We start from the raw sequence: 14,371 nt of genomic DNA, 5'->3' as shown, positions 1-14,371 counted from the left end.
AAAGATTCCTCTGGAGAAGAAGCTCTCAGAATGTTCCCCACTAGTTCCTATAATTTGTTACTTTAGTCCAAGTCTCCTTTGCTTTTATCAGAAAGATTTGGTGTCTGTTGGAGACTATTTTAACCACAATTTTATGTTGTTTAAAACTCACATTTTGTTTTTTGCCTTCAAAAAATATTCTATTGAAGTTTAACATAAAAAAGCATATAAGACAAAAGTATAGGGCTAAGTGAATTATCGCCAAGCCAACAGGCCCATGTGAGGGACAGGCACCCTTGGTGCCCCTCCTGGTTGCCTCCTCTCCCTTCACACGTAACTGCTGGCATGCCTTCTAACACCAGGGTTGGTTTTGCCCATTTTTGACCTTCACATAAATAAAATTTACACAGATTTTAACCTGTTCAGTCTCCTGCAGAGAACGACTAACATAGTGATTCACTGTTCAGGAAAAAAAAAAAAGCCACAAAAGATCCCATGAAAACCTGGAGCATGGCACAGCAGCAGAGTGCCAAGACCAGGTTGGTGTGTCACTTTCTCATCTTCTGGAAGTGCATGCCCAGCCCCTGTGCCCTTCTTTTTGTCTTTTGTATGGACAGGCCCCTGAAGATGACTTCCAGTTTCCCAGAGATGACCATGGCGACGTGGACTGTGAGAAGCTGGTTGAGCAGTTGAAAGACTGTTCGAACCTACAGGACCAAGCAGACATTCTGTACATTCTGTATGTAATAAAGTAAGTGCAGGACCTTGGCGAGGTCCGGCTTTTTCTCTCCTCCATGCTTTGTCCTGGCTTCTTGGCCTGGCAGCCAGCTGCATCATGGTTGGAGTCACGCAGAGCACCCAGACTCCATCCCCCTCTGTGCCTGCTGAAATCAGAAGGCTGGCTGAAGCCAGGATCTCACCGTTTCCTGATGTCAGGCTTCTGTTTCAAATGGATAGAAGACAATACGGTCCCATGGCCCCAAGTGAGGCTCACAGGCCGTGGGAGGGCCCAAGCACTTGGCACGATGCCCGTTGATGCATTCCCTTCCCTGCCAAGTGAGCTCCACTGCGAGAGGATCTGGCCTGTCAGCGTTCTGGGCCATACTTGGAGGGTTTTCCATCTCTTGACAGGGGTCCCAGCTGGGACACAAATCTCTCTGGACAGCACGGGGTCACTGTTCACAACCTCCTCAGTGAGCTCTATGCGAAGGCCGGCTTGAACCAGGAGTGGGGCCTGATCCGCTACATCTCCGGCCTCCTCCGGAAGAAAGTGGAGGTCCTGGCTGAGGTCAGAGCCACTGAGCGTGTGCGGGTTGGCTGTCTATCCTCTCTAGCCCCATACTCTCGTCCTATTAGGAGAGCTGGAGGCAAGCACCTCATATTTGTAAAGGAAACATGGTACTTATTACACAGATGGAGCAGGTATTTGTCTCCTGATCTCCCACAGCTCTTGGAAGGACAGAGCAGTTGAAATTCAGACTGATTCGTTTTGTTGCTTCTTAGCTGCAGAAAAGGATTTACTAAGAAATTAAATGAAAATGCTTTGTGATCCAGCACCCTCCTAACCAGAACACTGTTATTTCTGCACATCTGTAGTACTGTCATCAGGGGTATTTTAACCCTGAGACCCCAAATTCCAGAACTGCTTTCTATGACACTCAAGGTCATTATTATAGTATTTATTATATGTGAATAATGGGGAAACTGGCAATTTAGGACTATAATATGGTCATTAAGTCTTAACATCCGTGTTTTAGGACTCAGGACTCACAGGCCCTGCAGAGCCAGGCCTTGGGGCCACATCCTGGGGACACAAAGACCAGAGGGACCCAGCTCAGCCTGGGTTGCTCAGCCTGGAACCTGTATATGAATTTTCAAATAAATGACAGCATAGGTCAAGTTTATAAAGGCAAATTTATTGGCAGTGGCCCTTCCCCACCAGCTTTGCTGTTCTTTCTCCCCCTCTCCCTGACCATGCAGGCGTGCACGGACCTGCTGTCACACCAGAAGCAGCTCACAGTGGGCCTGCCCCCAGAACCCCGGGAGAAGACCATCTCTGCGTAAGTCTTCAGCTTGCGGGGGGACTCAGGTTCGGGGTGGGGAGGACACCTCAGCACCATCTACCATTCAGGAAAAGTCTTTTAAGAGACACTGTCCCTTGAGCCCTGCCACCTAGAAAATGAGGCTTTTCCACGGAGGGCTGGAGGTGCTCGTAGGCGTCATCCATAGTGTTTCTGTGCTGCTGCTGTTTCCTAGGCCTCTTCCCCCCGAGGAGCTCACGAAGCTCATCTACGAAGCCAGCGGGCAGGACATCAGCATCGCCGTGCTCACACAGGTCAGTGGGCCGTCTCTGGGCAGCAGCGGCATATCCGCCGCCACCCAGACTCTGAAACCCCGTCTCCTCATGTGTCTGTGTCAGGAGATCGTGGTGTACCTGGCGATGTACGTCAGGGCACAGCCCAGCCTCTTCGTGGAGATGCTCCGGCTCCGAATTGGACTGATCATTCAGGTGATGGCCACGGAGCTGGCACGGAGCCTGAACTGTTCAGGTGGGATTCTCAAGGGCGGCTCACACTGCTTGAGTCCACCCAACTCTTCCTTCTCCTGCCACCAGTCCTGTATCTGGGAAAACTTAACACGTTTGTTTTCAGGAGAAGAAGCTTCTGAAAGTCTGATGAACCTCAGCCCTTTTGATATGAAAAATCTCCTGCACCACATCTTAAGTGGCAAAGAATTTGGTGTTGAAAGAAGCAGTAAGTTAGTCTTTCTTTCCTTTCCTTTCTCAGTAATCCTCACCCCCACTTCCTTCCTCCTATACCTAACTCTGACACATCCCTGCCTATGCAAATACAAATGAATCTCACAACTGCACAAGAATCACCATATTGCCTGATGTCCACGGGGATCTCCTTTACTCCTGTTGGTGTGGGGGCACTGCAGAGAAACCTAACGCAGCCAGGCCACTCCCACCACAAATAAGGAAGATGAACTAGAACAGGGAGGAGAAAAATCATCACCAACCAGTACAACCCCTGTGAGAAATGAGAACACATTTCTCCCAATACTGAACTTGTGGGGTGCAGTCAGTAGACCACAGCAGCAACAAGGGAAGACTTGGAACTTTAAGGTTCCCTCTTAGGAAGGATGTGGCTGAGACAGCTCTCCCTTGTCCAAGGTCACAGAGCTAGCTGGTAACAGGGCCTCATGAACCTCAGTTCCACACTTACCAGGGTGTCTGGATGCTCTCACAGGCCACTGCATTAGCACTCTGTACTAAATTCCCTTTATTTTATATAATAGATGGACTGTAGAACATCCCTTGCTACAGGAAGCCCTTTCTCAAAAGGAACCAGGATCATTTCATGATCCTTTGAAATTACTAAAAAGTACTAGATGCACCTTTACTACATTTACAATACCATGAACACCAGCTTAGTGCACAGTGAACCTGAGCGAATGCGCATTTCCCTCTAGTCTTGTTTTGGTTTTCATCTGTAAGATGCACAGCTGTGATGGCTGCAGGAAGAGGCCTCAGCGCACTGCCCCACGTGTTGCCATAGGCGATTCCACCAGAAACAGAATCGTTTTGCTTTCCTTTCTTCCTGACCTGCTTGGACTGCCAATTTTCAGAGCTTTTGAGAAGGCTGTTTCAAAAATGTTGTGGGTTTAGCATATTCCTAAGTGTACCTACCTGTCATCCTGTCGGTGCAGCCTCCTTCTGTGCTCACTCTTCCCCGGAGCCTGGCTCTGCTCCCCTCTCCCAGTCACCAGGAGCTGACCTTGCCTCCCTCCCTCCAGGCCAGCCCCCATAGCACTGGAGACCTGGCTTTCCGCCGTGGTCCTGTCACCCGAGGCCTTTCCCCACCTAGCCCTTGTCAGCTCTCTGTAGCAGCATCCTGTCCCTTCTCCAAGCTCCAGCCTTCCCTTCCCACCAGGCTGCGCGCCTCTTCCCAGGGCTGGTTTGTTCAGGCTGCTTCTCCTCCCTGGTCCCACGTGTGGCCATCTTCGCCCCACTGACTGTGCCCCTCACCCCTGGCCCTGTGCGCATAGCTCTGTCGCCATTTGCGGGAACCAACTGCTAAAAAAAAAAAGCAGCAGCACTTGGCCTAGGATCTCCCAGGATGAGCAGCTGCTGGAGAGGCATCCACTGGGGAAGCAGTGCACCTACCTTCATACCTCGGCTCCCTTCTGGTCACAAAGCAGTAGCTACAATCTCTGTGCCTCCTTTAAGGAGGATTTTTATTAACATTGGGCCCTCCCTGTCTTCTAGGACAAACTCTGAGTCCTTACCTCCTGACAGCAGAGAACTTAGGCAGTGCCCACCAGCCCTGCAGCCAGAGTAGTTATCTTCTTCCTTCCCTCCATGCCTTCCTCAGCCAGCCTGGGCTTTTCTGCCTCCATTTGACAGCATCTCTCTCAACTCCCCAACTATTTTCTTCCTATCTGACCATGTTTTCAAATGCCAGACCACCACAACCAAATGCTGGGCATAGGTCATTATAAACTCCACTTCAACACTCCCCCAACTCCTTAAGTGCCTCTTTCCCACCTCTCCCTCCACCCTCGAGTTTCCTTTTGTGATACACTACTTTCTCTTACCAAGCCCCTTCTAAGCTCTGTCCTCCTCTAGACCAGAGGTCAGCAAACACTGCCTGTAAAAGGCCAGAGGGAACCAATCAGGCTCCATTTGGTCACAGGCCTCAGCTTTGCTGTCACAACATGAACACAGACACAGACCACACGTCAGCAAAGAGAAGCCGGCTGCCAAAAAATAATCCTGGACAGCAAAACTTGAATTTCATATCATTGCGTGTGTCCTAAGATACTATTCGAGAGAAGGAAATGGTAACCCACACCAGTATTCTTGCCTGGGAAATCCCACGGACACAGGAGCCTGCCTGGCTACAGTCATGGGGTCACAAAGAGTTGGATACAACTTTGCAACTAAACAACAACAAAGATACTATTTGTTTGTTTTCTTCCCCCAACAATGTACAAAGCCATTCTTACCTCATAGGCTGTGCAAAGCAGACAGTGGGTCGCCTCTGAAGTTTGCTAACCCCTGCCTTTCAGCTTTCTTTCCTCTGTGGGGAGGGCGTCAGGAATGGCTTCACTGAGGGTTTGACTGACATATCCAGCGCTGCCTGGAACTGCTTCTATACAAACAACATCAGTAATCATTGATTTGGGACACAGATTGGGTGTAAGGTTCCTACTTCCCTGACATTGACAAGAGTCCTAGGTTTAAGGTTGTAACTTGGAGGGCTCTGTGATCCTCTGGCAAGCTGCTGGGGAGAGCCATGGGGGCACGTGGACATGGTACACCCCTGTGCACCCTGGCCTGCCTCTTGGGCACGGGGCTTAGAAAGGGGTGAGGTGACCAGGGGGTCCGCACGTGAAGGCTGTCTTCGCAGCACCTGAGTGCTCCACCTTTAGTGTGGCTGAGTTCTCAACCAGACCCCCGTTACCCTTTGTAGGCCTGGAGAACAGCCCTGTGCAGCCTAACAACACCTTGCTGAGTTTGCTTCATCCTCGTCTTGCTCTCTCCCTTTTTCTCTGTACCGGAACCCTGTCTCCAGTGTTAGGAAATACAATTGCCCAAGTCCTGATGGAATTCTGTTCTCAAATGCTCCCTAATTATAATTGAGGCAATTATCATTTATCCTCCTCATAATAAAGTGAACTGATTTGCAGACACATTGGTGAATTTATTTCATCAAGCCAAAGAAATGCAGTGTGGGCTGTCATTCTTTTTATTTAATAAGGACATTGGGTACTTCAGATCTTTTTCTTTAGAGTGGGTGCCAGCAGGCAAACAAAGACAGCATCACACAGTCAGATGTGTTTTGGTGGTTTTTCTCCTTTCCTGAAGGAGGAACGCTCAGGATCCTTTTCCAAAAGTAATTTTCAGTCCTTTCAAATGCACAATCCTTGAAATGTAAATATACAAGATAAATATTTAATGTGTTCTGCTCATCAAAATAATATACGTGGTTTGACACAGATAATTACTGAAAAATTGCTACTAGATATAAAGCTATAGAAGCTTATGAAACTAGGAACAGTAATGTCACTTGAAACCATACATACGTCAGATTGCAAGCAAGGCCAGAAGAGGTCCTGTCTTTTTGCATGTAACATTTGTTAATTGTCCTTTATAATCCTTCAGTTTTTTTAAGCAGCCCTACCTGTAACTGTTCAATTTTTATAAATAAGAAAACTCAGTTTTTATTAAATCCTGAGATGTCTGAAATTAATGTTTTCAGCTAATGCCCAGTACAAACAGGCCCCTTTGGCTTCTGTTTTCCACTCTTTCCATGTCCTTCCTCCCACTCTGGCTAATCTTTGTGGGTCCTCCCTCTCTGTTGTCCTTGGGCTCCTTATTTGTCCACTCATCTGGGACGGGAGGGAGCCACCGGTGCAACACCCAGCACCGAGGGACTGCCTCGGAGGGGACAGCTGCGAGGGGCAGGTGGGTTCCAGTCGGTAGGGCTTCATGTGCCCTTGGGAGGCTTTATCCTGAAGACTGGGCTAGGCCTGAAAAGAGTCTGAGTGGACAGTGACATGGTCCCCCATGTGCCTTTTAGAATGATCGCTGTGCATACAGCGTGGAGCACCAGGGAGTGGGGCACGGCCATAGACAGGCCACTGCAGCAGGGTGGAGCCCCCCTGCCCCTTCTGGGATGGCCACTGCTGTGTCTTCACCTTTGGTTGGCTTGTTTTCCCAGGTCTTCCCTCTCTTGCCCCAAGGCTGGACCTTTATTGGGTGGACTCAAGTTTCTACAAGGAAGGGGTACATTTGGAGACGTAAAAAGTTATTTTAAACAACATACTCAAAGCAATGAAGTGTTTTCTGGCCACTCAGTGTTTCCTGCATGCTGCTTAAGTCATGTTCACTATGTCACCCAAATGCATACTGAGCCCATGTTGTGTCGCAGGCCCTGCTCCAGGTCCTGGAAGCGGGAGTGCACAGTTGAGTGGGGAGAGATAAAAACAAGCACATGCATGTGTCCCTCTGAGGGCGGACGTGATATAAGGACCCTGTGTGTGTTTCCCTTGCAGTGCGGCCCATTCACTCCTCCACACCTAGCCCTGCTGTCTCCATCCATGAGGTGGGCCACACTGGAGTCACCAAAACCGAGAGGAGCGGCATCAACAGGCTGAGGAGTGAGATGAAACAGGTAAGAAGAGCTCTCAGTGCCAGGAAAGAAGTGGTCTTCCTGTCTGGGCTCAACTGAGAACATGAGAGAAGCCCTGGGCATGCAGACCACAGCCCGCTTGGGAAAGGATGAGAGATCCCTCCTGTGCTCAGACATCCCAGAGCCTCTCATGTGCACCCACAAGCGCTTGTCTTTAGCGTTAACCATGTTAGGTGAGCATTCCAGAAAATACCCTGCCCCATGTTTGCCTGTTGCCAAGAACCAGTCTTTCGAGAGGACCACAACCATTGCAAAAGGTCACTGAATCCTCTCTCCATCCAATGTGTCCTTCAAGTGCAACGGTGAAATGAAGGAGTGTAGAAATAGACTGGAATGCTCGTGATATCCTTATTTTCCACCATCCATAGGTGTGTCTTTTTGGTGCTCACCTTTAATTCATAATAAATTCCTTCTGGACTGATCCCACAGGACTGCAAGTCAACAGCCTTTCACTCCTAATGGGTTGGGTACTATGCTAGGACTTGACAGTGATCTACAGTAGGAAATAGTTTCCTGCTGACTGTGACCTGCAGTGAGAAATGCACTGGGATTTTCTCCATTTCAAGTGTGGCTTCAGTAGATTGAGCCCGTGAGGCACTAATGGTCACGCCCTGCAGGTGGACCAACACGTCCTTGGATGTTCTAGACGGTGATACAAGTAGTAAGGCAGCCTTGATTTGAAACTGGTTTTTATTTTCTGATGTATTTTTGCTTTCAGATGACTAGGCGGTTTAGTGCTGATGAACAGGTGAAACATCTCTGTCTTCTTTCCTCCTCTACTGTGCTTTATGGTCTTTCTGGCTTGAATGTGGGAAGTGAGGCTGTGAGTACAGAGTGTCAAGCCATGGAGAACAGTTCTGCCCATCAAACAGGCTTGGGTGGAGGCGACTCCACAGGCTGTGGCAGGCAGCCCTTGGGACAGGCCAAGTGCACTCGAAAGCAAGAGAAGTGACCTTGCCCCATGCCTTGAGAAAAAAAATCCATTTATCAAACTCTTGGGTTTCATAAGATACTTTGTGAAACAGATGGATGGAGATGGGTTCTGCCTCCGCAGGAGTATCTGTTCAAAAAACGGAACTGAATAGGGACAAGTGGATTGTGGTCACTGATTATAGCAATAGAAAAAAATACTGGAGACCCATTCCTAACAGTGTCCTGTTTCTGTGACTGAGCACAGAGTCTCTACTGACATGCAGATTTCCTGTTCAGTCCCAGGGAAAAACACATGTGCCCTCTCATTGGAATTTATGCTTTTTCCAAGTAAGGAACAGACTTTTCAAACGTCTTCCTGTGCCAGCCACTCGGTGGCACCGTCCCTCTGGTTGCCCACATCCTGATGGTAGTTGACTGGAGCGAATCTGGGGGCTTCCTTCCATCTGTTTAATGCTGTCTTAGCTTATTATGGGGACAGAATGATCACCGTTTCTCTTGCATGGGTTTAGGTTCAGTTAGCCAGTGTAAGTATTATATTTGGCCACTTACTTACATCAAGGAAATACATTTTTCTCTTTCCAAAATTAACATAAAAGATTAGCATCTCAAGGCTGTGACTTTGGAAAATAAGTTGTATCCTAACTTGACAAGCTGCCTCCACACTGACTAGACACGGGGAAGCTCCACACTCAGAGAAAGCGGAGCTCTGCCCCTGCACCATGGGCTGTCTGCCTCAGGGGTGACTGAGAACTTCCGCTGCCCGCATCTTCCACGTCTTGCTTCCTCGGCGGTTTTCGGGGCTGCTCTGTGCTCCTCCTCTCTGCATGCATCCTCTGGTGTCAGTGCACGTGACTGAGTGGACTCTCTCTGTTTTGTAGCTCATTTCTGTGAGCCAGGCCGCATCCAGCAGCGCGCGCTCCTCAAAGTCTGCGGTAAACCATGCATCCCCGCCGCCGCCTCGTTTGTGGTGTCCACATCCTCTCCTTGCCCTTCTCTTGCTCCCCCCACTCCCTCCCCCCTCCCAAGCTGTGAAAAGGTTTAAGTGTTAGCATGGGACTGTCACCATGACAGAGGAGAGCCTGGAGAGCAAGCAGAGTTGTGAAACTGAGAGCTTTGTTTTTCCATCTTGAGTTCTCTGCTTATGCTCTCCTCTGTGGGCTGTGAGTGAGCAACACTCTTCTCACCAATCCCCAGGAGCTTCTGGAACCTTCGGGGCAGTGGTTATGCATCTTTCTATTGAGCCATGGGGGTGAATCATTGCCCGCATGATCCAATGGGCACTTTGTACGTGCTGTGGCCCTACTTGACTGGAGGCCCCAGATGAGCTGGAGGAAATGTTCTAATTGCACAGGCAAGTCTGAATCTTCCTCCCAAAACTAGAGGGAGAAAACCAGCTGAGTCACTGAATAGTATGGCTGTAATTACTTTTATTTGTCTCTAATTGTTGCCGTATTTAAATGGCAGTAATGAGCCCAGTGGAATAACCTAGCCTAACAGCCTTTTCAAAATAAGATCCGATGAAGTCAAAACGTGTGCTCCAAGAAGCCTCCAGTCCTGCAGAGGTTTAAATTTGAGGTTGCACGCTGAGAAAGGAAAACTGCCAGGTAGTCCAGAACTCAGATCAAGTGCAAGGATGAAGGTTATTCCGTCCCCACCTGGGAGGCCGCCGGCACAGTGGACACGCGCTTGGCCACAGGGAAGCTGCACCCAGGGAGCCCCATTCCGACCTCAGGCCCCTGGAGCCTCTCCTGTGGCCTCTGCAGTCGTGGGCGGGCCTGTGGCTCCCGAGGCAGAAGCCGAACTGCTGGCCCTGCCTCAGCGCTTCCCTCAGAGAGGCCAGAATAAATCCAGTCTCCAGGAGGAGATGAGGAGGAGATGGTACCCCAGCTCAGAGGCAGTCATCGCCCCAAATGAGGAGAAAGCGCTATGCTGAGAACAGGCAGAATAGAAAGCGGCTGAAGAGGAAGGTGGACACACCATGGTCTGAGGCCTTCCTCCCAGGGCTCGCTGGGTGTTGTATTCCCACAGCCCCAGCCCCGCAGCGTGGTGACCACCATGCTCCACAGGAGGAACGTAGTCCCCATGCCTTGTCCTCCCTGGGCTGCAGGGCTGCCCGCGTCTGCACTCAGGGTGCCCGCCTGTGCTCCGCTGCTTACAGGAGGCCGAGGGCACAGAGTGAGAGCTGCTGGTGCGGAGTTGGGGTTCTCAGCCCCCCAGAGCCCACCCCCTGGCCTGCTGGGCCTCTCTGCTGGGCCTGGGGCCTCTACCGGTGCACCCCCTCTTGGTGGCTGGAGGAGTGCAGGGAAGAAGCTGGGTCAGCAAACCGGTAAAGCCAGCTGGTCTTTCTGACTAGTCCCCAGGCAGCCCTCCTGAGGCTTCTGAATGCCACGCCCTTCTGTCTTGCAGAGGTCTAGCACCCCGTCCTCACCCACGGGCACATCGTCATCAGACTCGGGCGGGCAGCACATGGGCTGGGGGGAACGGCAGGGCCAGTGGCTGCGCAGGAGAAGGCTGGACGGCGCCATCAACAGGGTCCCCGTGGGATTCTACCAGAAGGTGTGGAAGATCCTTCAGAAGGTGAGCCTGGCTGCGGAGCTGCATCACCCCCCACCACCCGGTGTGACCACTCAAACGTCACCAGGCGCTGACAAGTGTCCCCTCGGGGGCCAAGTGCCCCTGGTTGGGAAGTGCTGGCTGGAAACCAAACCAGTAAGATAAAGTGGCGGTCCAGGTTGTGTGGAGCCACCCCTGACCTATTTTCTGAACATAGCGAAGTCTGAAGGTAGGCAAGAGGCAGAGAAGGCCAGGAAGACTCGGGGTAAAATGCTGTAACCCACCTGACCTGGAACAGCCATGCATCTTGGTCCCTGCAGCTACTTTCTCCCTCCTCAGCCCCGGAGCGTGCCAGTGTCCTGCCAGAGGGACTGTCAGCCTCCATCAGAAGCTTCTGTGCAAACCAAGAACCACACAGGACTGATTTTTTTTCCCTCAGTTATTTTTGTTAGCTTATTTCACAGTAGGAGAGGCCAGGAGAGAAAAGTCACCCCAAAGAGGGCGCACAACACCCGCTCCCCAATCTCCTGCATTCTGCACCCTGTGAGGTCTCCATCAAAACTTGGGCACAGGGAGGCCCAAGGGCTCCCTCTCCTCTTAGCTGACTCTGGTCCCCACATGGGAGCAGAGGCCTCTAATGGTTCCTAGAAGACCTTCCCACTCTTCCTGGGGCCTCACATGCTTCCATACGGGCTCCCGCTGGCTTGATACCAAGACGCTTTTATTATGAAGAAGTGGCACTTTGTACAGAGCCAGCGCTTGTTATTTATATACACGGGTGTGCGTGTGCGTGTCTGTGCATGTGCTCTAGTCTTTTGTGATTGGTGCTTATTATAGAAACCTCAAAAATAGACGCCTGTGAAGGCACAGAAGTATCACTTCGCCAGCAGGAACCATGCACATCTCCCTTGCTCTGGCACCAAAGGGGGCCTCTCAGCCGCCAGGACTGGGCTGCTGAGTGAAACTCGGAGCTCCCACAGAGAACAACCCAGCAGGTCCCTGGGGTGTTGTTCGTGTGAGATCTGAACAACGCCTGCCGGCTCCTTAGAACCGTTCCATCGAAAACACAGCCTGTGGGCAGTGAGAACAAGCTCTCTAAAAATAACTCTCACAGTCTGGCGTGTTCCAGTCCTTGCACTGGCTTCCAGGGCAGTGCAACGTGAGTGTGTGTGCACACTTTTTAATCAGGTTCTGACATGTGCAACGTGTGTTCTGCCTCCAGTGCCATGGTCTGTCCATCGACGGTTACGTGCTCCCGTCCTCGACCACGCAAGAGGTATGACGGGAAAACCCCACATGCCATGAGTTTTCACTGAGTGCTAGATTTCTTGGACTCTTTCCACTCACCCATATTTCAAGCTCATTACACACATACAGGCCATTTTCAGGCCCTATCTCAGGGCTTCCCGGGTGGTGCTAGTGGTAAAGAACCTGCCTGGCAATGCGAGAGACACAGGTTCAATCCCTGGGTCAGGAAGATACCCTGAAGGGGGAAATAGCAATCCACTCCAGTATTCCTGCCTGGAGAACCCCAGGGCTCCTCTGTCCATGGGAGCTACAGTCCATGGGGTTGCAAAGAGACATGACTGAAGCGTGTAGCACACATGCATCTTTCTCAACACTTAACCCTCAAGTTTTACAGTTTTTCCCCACATTTATTAGCATCACCTTTCTTCCTTCCCCTCAGAAACAGCATATCTGGACTTTCCAGATCTCTAGATTGCTCCTGAAAACTCTGGTAAGGGAAGAACTCCCTGGACCCATAGTAGCCGCCTCTGACAAGTCATCTTCCCTGGTTTCTTTCCCCCTTTCATTCTTTAAAAAAATGATTTTTTAATTTTTACCCCACCAAAGGCACCATGCTATATGCCACAAAGAATAGTGAAGAAAGAAAAAACAAGATATGGTCATGTCGCTAGAAGTCACAGTCCATGGGGATGGGTGACTAATGCTAGGACAGGGCTGGCTGGCTCTCAGCCTCCTGCTTCAGAGGATTCCTGTGAGCAGGATGAGCCAAGTGGCTAGCAAGGAAGCCAAGTTTTCTCTGAGTCAGTGGGTGCTGCGAGTGGCATGGGTGACAGGGCTGTCTGTCCTCAGCTCGCTCCTGACCTGTCTCTCCTGGTCCCTTGGCAGATGACCCCGCAGGAGATCAAGTTTGCTGTCCACGTTGAGTCAGTGCTGAACCGAGTGCCACAACCCGAGTACCGGCAGCTGCTGGTGGAGGCCATCATGGTGCTGACGCTGCTCTCGGACACAGAGATGAACAGCATCGGGGGCATCATCCATGTGGACCAGATCGTGCACATGGCCAACCAGCTGTTCCTACAAGACCAGGTGGGCATGCCTAGAGGCAGTGTAGCTGGGTTGGCTGCCATTCACCTCTGTTGAGGCTGGAGATCCTGTGTCCAGTAGGAAAGGTGGTTCTCAAAAAAAGAAAATGTCCTCACAGATGGTGAAAAATGTCAACCATTTGGTTTGAAAATGGTTTGTGGCCACTGGGAAATCTTGACCTTTGGAGATGGACAGGCCCCCTTCAGCATAGGTTTTAGAGCCAACACGTCCTGCCCCGTGTTAAACCAAAGTCGAGCTAGGAGAAGCCGTCCTCTCATCCTAGAATCAGTGCTGCACTGCCCACGTCCGGCTGGGAGCGCCGGCTCTGCTCACACGTTGCCTCTGCCTCTTTTTCCTGCTGCAGGTGTCAAGTGGAGCCACGGACACGCTGGAGAAAGACCAAGCCACAGGCATCTGCCACTTCTTTTACGACAGCGCTCCAAGCGGGGCTTATGGGACGATGACCTACCTAACGAAGGCGGTGGCTTCTCATTTGCAGGAACTGCTGCCCAATTCAGGTTGCCAGATGCAGTAGGGCCTCGGTGCTCAGTCTGTCCCTTTCTCGTGGGCACTTCCTTGTGTTCCCCAAGATGCCCTGTGCTTTCCCCAACAAAGCCTTGCCCATGAGAATACCTGGAAGGGAGGGGATGATAGTGAACACACTTGAAAGCAGTAGACATCCAAACCCCAGAAAGGGCCAGTGACTTCTGTGCTCCCGTGAGGAGCACTAGGGGGGTCATCGTCTACACTTATCTCACTGAAACTTTTGTCACAGCATCTGGTCTCCTGGAGTCTGAGGACAGATTGGAAGTGGGTCTCTCAAGTGCAGAGTGAAGTGAAAAGGCAGCTTAAATCAGCTCTTGCGGAGTTCCCGAACAGGTTCCGTGAGCTAGTGACATATCTTCAAGATGGAAAGATCCTTCCAGCAGCTGCAAACCTTAACAAAGGGAACATCTTAACGGGTATGGTCTGTCTGTGGGTCAGATTGTTTACTGAATAGAACAGCTCTTTCTGTGGGGCCTGGTTTTCTCGTGCCTGGCTGGCTTTCTCAGCATCTTGTCCTATTGGCATGGCTATCTTCACACGACAATTCTCTCACCCAGATTTAGAAAATTGCTCCCACTTCACTTTGGCTCATGGTCTGGTCTTCAAGGATTTTATCTTAGCCACCCAAGGGTTTCTCCTGCCTTGTGAAAAATCCCACATCTTTCAATCTAACCAGAAAGAAAAAAGGCAGAGGGGGCGCCAGCTCTTCTTAGAGCTGGGCCAGCTGCAGGCAGGGGGTCTGTGCACAGGCCTGTGCCCCACGTCCACCCTCCCACATGGGCTGATGGCCAGCAGGGAGCAGCACGACCCCGTGTTCTGGGGAGCCATGT

The 14,371-nt window shown here is 50.9% G+C and overlaps 1 protein-coding gene across 5 annotated transcripts in view; it reads left to right on the top strand.

Moving 5' to 3' along the window:
* The window catches only part of PHKA2 (phosphorylase kinase regulatory subunit alpha 2), a 91,760-nt gene extending 77,731 nt beyond the window's left edge, over positions 1-14,029 (top strand). For 2 of the 5 annotated variants that reach the window (XM_027533916.1, XM_027533919.1), the window contains 13 exons: positions 597-730; positions 1,111-1,267; positions 1,960-2,039; positions 2,236-2,314; positions 2,399-2,528; positions 2,631-2,732; positions 7,042-7,160; positions 7,897-7,926; positions 8,990-9,043; positions 10,518-10,688; positions 11,887-11,940; positions 12,798-12,998; positions 13,360-14,029. In XM_027533916.1, coding sequence (XP_027389717.1) covers positions 597-730; positions 1,111-1,267; positions 1,960-2,039; positions 2,236-2,314; positions 2,399-2,528; positions 2,631-2,732; positions 7,042-7,160; positions 7,897-7,926; positions 8,990-9,043; positions 10,518-10,688; positions 11,887-11,940; positions 12,798-12,998; positions 13,360-13,530 — 1,482 coding nt within the window. In that variant the 3' untranslated portion in view covers positions 13,531-14,029. The remainder of the gene's footprint in view (positions 1-596; positions 731-1,110; positions 1,268-1,959; positions 2,040-2,235; positions 2,315-2,398; positions 2,529-2,630; positions 2,733-7,041; positions 7,161-7,896; positions 7,927-8,989; positions 9,044-10,517; positions 10,689-11,886; positions 11,941-12,797; positions 12,999-13,359) is intronic. The other 3 variants (XM_027533920.1, XM_027533917.1, XM_027533918.1) reach the window with 3 other exon arrangements.
* The last annotated feature ends 342 nt before the right edge of the window (positions 14,030-14,371 follow it).

The sequence above is a fragment of the Bos indicus x Bos taurus genome, chromosome X, assembly GCF_003369695.1.
Source record: "Bos indicus x Bos taurus breed Angus x Brahman F1 hybrid chromosome X, Bos_hybrid_MaternalHap_v2.0, whole genome shotgun sequence".
Lineage (NCBI taxonomy): Eukaryota > Metazoa > Chordata > Mammalia > Artiodactyla > Bovidae > Bos > Bos indicus x Bos taurus.
This window is presented reverse-complemented; position numbering and strand designations above follow the sequence as displayed.